Consider the following 5,383-nt stretch of genomic DNA (forward strand, 5'->3'; position numbering starts at 1 on the left):
TAACAAGTATCAGACATTTCTGATAACAATTATTATCTGAAATCGCTCAAAATCTATAAATCATATTGACAATATCAGAACTTCGATATCAGTAACGATAACAATAACCGACTTACTGATGCAGATATATCTTTTTTTTTTTATTTTATGGTATAATAATATTTAAAATTCTTTAAAAATAATTCTATACTCGATTAATTATCGAAAAATCTATAGAAGTTAAACCTTAATTAATATGAAATATTCTTAAATTATCTTTATGCAAGTGTAGCAATCTGCTATACTTTTAAAAATTTAGTAGATTATACACGAGGATAAGTATAGTTTAAAGGGTTCATAAATTCCGATTTGTCTTCAAAATCTGAGGTTATAATCGTACGAATTTCTTCCCGTAGTAAAAAAGCATTTTTTACGAATTCTCCGAAGTGAGATAGGAGTGAAGTAATGAAATAAGGCAACTCAACCCTTGGGCTATCTGCCAATTGGGATGTTTTTTTTTTCCGGGAAGACTTTCTATAGGAAACTGGACAGCATGTGCTCCAAATACTCCGGACCCTCTCTGGGTAAATTCTCCGAACCTTCTCCTAATCACATTTCCCCACCCGAATAATTTGGAGAGATTTTTTTTCATATTCCCTTCTCCACATATTAGAGATGCCCTTGTAAAGAAACAAAGAAATTTATTTGATGTGATAGATCATTTTTAGTCTTTTGTATACGATAGTAGACTTAGTGACTTTTTTAAATGTAATCTATACCCAAAAACAGAGACAAAAAAGAGGTGTGATGGATCACGGTAATTACAAATGTAAAGTCGCTCCTCCCTAAAGTAGCAGAAATATAAGAACAAATCAACGAAACAAATAAAAGCAAATTTCTTTTATCATTTTCATAAAATATTCGACTCAGAAGGAGTCGAATATTTTATGAAAATTTTTGCTAAATTTATTGAATATTTTTGCTAAATCGTAGGACACCTTCTGAGTCTTACGATTTAGCAAAATAACCCTTTTGGTTCTCCCTCTACCAGGACCACCGAAAAACGCATGAAAATAAAATAGGTAAATTGTTTATTTTTTATTTTCTAGGAAAGAAACTGGTTATTTTAAAAAGTTTGACTTCTTGAATTGACCTTAGCATTAATGTAAACAGTATTATATTATAACAGTACTAATTAATATAAAGTTATTAAATTTTTAAATAATTGGTTTGTATGTATGATTTTACTCTTTATAATATATATATATATATATATATCAAAGAATGGGTACTGTGTATGTATAGGCTATGTATATACAACAGCAATATGTACTGTACACAGCACAAATATATACAAAAACAGTATTATATAATCATATGTAGATATAGTAGAATAAATATATATTATACTACGCTACTATATATTATATATATAATAGTACAGGTACATGACATTTACCAACATTTAATTCAAATAATAACATATATAGTAACTGTTATTAACATTTTAGGCTAAATATAATTCCACATAAACAAATCTCCATAATTAGGCCTACATACAGAAGTGTACAGAAGTGTACTTCTTCAGCTACAGTCTACAAAACAAATTTGAAATTTCACTTAGAAATCATTTATTGATATTTAACCAAGTGTAATTAATTTATCGATTCTGACAAGTTAATTGATGATTGTTTTTATAATTGCTGCGGGGGAATGTTTAAAATACCGCAAGCTAATAATATCAAACGTCACTTTTTGTATACCTGCCATGAATTCTTAATTAGCACTTTATTTGATTTATTACAATCGTCAATGTTGATGTCAACTTTTTGTTAACGTGAATAATTGACACGACATCTAGTTTATTTTTTATGTTTCGGAACGATAAACTCGTTTCTGATAAAATATTGATATTTATACACATGTACTGAAGTAATTTTTATTTAAATGTATTCGAGTTGGACATTTAATTTAATCTTATAGGTCGAAATAAAGACTGATTTGAAATAAAATGTTCGACGGAAAGAAAATTTCGCACACTATTTATGTATTAGAATTCACCGTTATGAAAATTCGTGAACAGTCAAAATTAAATTGAACCAAAAATTGTTACATTGTGGATTACGGGTTTGCGGTATTTATTTTCTCAAATTTTAATGCATTTATGAGGAATAATTTGCCTATAATCTTTGCTATGCGTACACAATAGAAAGACAAAGAGTACACACGAGTAGGCAATAAAAACAACACATAACAGAGGCACACACAAATGTATGGTACCGTAATTATGCATTTGTACGTACTGTACAACACAGAAGTACGTATTAAAACATATTTTTTGTACTTAATCAAAATTACTTTTCCTTTATTTATTTATTTATAGACACACGCAATTGCACATAGGCGTGTTAATATTAGTAGACTACTTTTTAAAAAATTTACATAAGCTCTTATAATACAGATATAAAAATTCTTTGCAGTTTTTAATGACTTCCTTCTACGTTCTCCTTTCCGATTATATATATATATATGTTAATGGTTCCTATTTTAATATAAGGACTCTGGAAGCCTTAAGGCAGATGAAAACTGAAATGAATACGTTTCATCTTTTAACCCTCGTGAATTAAGAAAAACGTGCAGTTTTTCGAGCATAAAAGTAACATAAAAAGTTGCATGACCACTTTAATCTTAAAATAAAATCATGTGACAGTATAATGAATATTTCGTTTTACATAATTTTATTCATCTGAAAATAAATTGTACAAAATTATTCGATTGTTCTACAATTGTTGTAAATCGTAATCCTATTATTTTAGACCGAGACGTTATTTTCGGATTCTCTTGACGTTAAAATTTTAAAGAAATTAATATTTAACAGGGTATGTATACAAATTTAAACTCATACAACGCGTTAATTGGATATATTTAACCGTCTTCATAAGGAATTCAACGTTAATGTTCACATGCATTATTTACATATGTGCTATTAACATACAAAAAAATTCATCTGAACATACAAATTATCTTCATTTAATAATTTTACTATTGTATTTACTACAAAAAATCTTCTACATAATCAAACCCGTGTGTCTCACATCTCTCTTCAGCAGTGTGAACAATATCAAGCACAAACATCATCATCATGAGACTATAATAATAATAAAAAAACAATAAAAATTGGTGGATGATGATGATGATAAACTTAAGTTTATACATCTTACACACACACACATATATATATATATATGTATATATATAATTAAAAATTGTGTGAGTATTAATAACTACTATTAACTAAATCCGATTGGTATTGTACATCTTTAAACAGATGAAAATGTAATGCATTCCATTTTCGTTTTGTCCTTCGAAATCTGTTATTAAAATTCATTAATGAGTTAAATTTCATTATTAATAAGTTTAAAATTTTATTTTAAGATATGAAATACTCACTTATTAATGACCATGATGACCGTGGTGCCCATGATGACCGTGGTGCCCATGATGAGCGTGGTGTGCATGATGACCGTGGTGACCATGATGCTCGTGATGACCGTGATGACCGTGATGCTCATGATGATCGTGGTGTTCGTGATGATCGTGATGGCCGTGATGATGCTTGTGATGCTTGTGGTGATGAAGTTTGTGAAGAAGTTTGTGGAGATGATGATGATGACCGTGATGATGAAGTTTGTGGTGATGATGGTGGCCGTGATGATGATGATGGTGTGGATGGTGATGATGGTGGTGGCCGTGATGATTATGGTGGTGGTGATGATCTTCGTGGTGGTGGTGATGGTGATGCGGATGATGATGGTGGTGGTGATGGTGTTCTTCGTGATGATGGTGGTGATGATGTTTCTCGTGGTGATGATGGTGTTTTTCGTGGTGGTGATGATGATCGTGGTGGCCGTGATGGTGTTTGAAAAGATGGCCTAACAAACCATAATGTACTAGTTTCCTAGTCGCGAGTGCTGTCGATTCATTTTCATGCACCAGTATAATAATAATTACAATGGGCATCAATAGAAGACATAGTCTCTGTTTGTAAAGCATTTTTACACTAGAGAACAAACCTGCGGGGTAATAAATTATTTAAAAATATAGATATTCCTATAAATGCTAGAATGAACAGATATCGATCTAACTGCATAAAAATCAATAAAAAATAAATCATACCTTATGCTTAATCCGACTAGTAATCTTCCGAGACGATCAGAAATAACTGAAGACGTTCCATGGGAACAATCGTTTAAATATGTTCTGTAAAATGCAGAAAGATCTTTGAACTTGAATCGAGAGAGTGAAAAAGTAAAGATTTACAAAAAACAGACGGGGCATTATCATCTTTCAAGGTTTAATTTAGGAGCTTCATTTGACATTTGGGTCACGAGCAAATGGTACTTGACATTTTGCTTCGACCATATCATGACTTTTCCCTTCTGAACCAACCCGTATATGGAAACAGCAAAGAAAAAAAACCTCTGTGAATTATTCTATTATTCACTTGAGACTACTTAAATCCTTTGATGCACTTCTTCGTATTCTTTGAAACAGTGATGCACATGAAAAAGTTTTTATCGAAAACTATAAAAATAAATTTTGCAATTTTTTAAATGATATTTTATTATTTAAAGTTATAATTTTAGTAATAATCGACTATTATTAGAAAACCATAAAATAAAGTAACTAATAGAACACTATGTTATATGGCTGTATGAAATACAGTACCTTTTTATACAGTGCTTTTAGTAATGCTAAATACATAAATTGAATTAGTTTTAGAAGTATAAAACTGTAAATTTATTTAAGTCTATATACTTTTTATTCTTTTTACAATTATATAAATTAGCAAATCATATTTTGTAGTACAATAGTATGGCGTACTACTATCGTACTACAAAAAACAATACATGTTAGCGTAAAAACTCGAAAGTAAATCACTTAAATTTTACATTAATATAAGAGTATGCACCCTTTAACATTGATTTACTTAACAGAATTACATTATGTATAAAATATTTTACAATATGTATATAATTTTGAAACGGCACGACGCTGGCGGGACAGGAATACGTTACAATACGGAAATGAAATATTTGTATATATTTAATATAGAAATATGAATATACATAGTGGCATTGACACCCGTATCGTCAACAATAGATGCTGACCCAATTTCTATGCTGAGCCATGTACTGTACATTAGAATCATTAGCGTATAGTTAATGATCTATCATGGTTGGATGAATGCGACCTCAACAGTTTTCTTTCGTGTCGGTTAATTGGATGTCAAATTAAACGTTGGAAAAATCCAAATAGAAAAATAAAGATTTTAATTAATAAATATTGAAAATTTTCAAATCATTTTTATCAATTAAGTAGCAAAGGTGAGTGATCTCTTACC

General features: G+C 29.8%; 1 protein-coding gene across 1 annotated transcript; it reads left to right on the forward strand.

Moving 5' to 3' along the window:
* The first annotated feature begins 3,416 nt into the window (after window positions 1–3,416).
* Window positions 3,417–3,902, forward strand: LOC136986274 (aspartate and glycine-rich protein-like). Its single transcript, XM_067283768.1, has one exon. It carries the CDS (start codon window positions 3,417–3,419, stop codon window positions 3,900–3,902), a length of 486 nt encoding a protein of 161 aa, XP_067139869.1.
* The last annotated feature ends 1,481 nt before the right edge of the window (window positions 3,903–5,383 follow it).

Source organism: Centruroides vittatus, unplaced genomic scaffold (assembly GCF_030686945.1).
Source record: "Centruroides vittatus isolate TY-2023 unplaced genomic scaffold, ASM3068694v2 scaffold_1015, whole genome shotgun sequence".
In the NCBI taxonomy this organism is placed as follows: Eukaryota; Metazoa; Arthropoda; class Arachnida; order Scorpiones; family Buthidae; genus Centruroides; species Centruroides vittatus.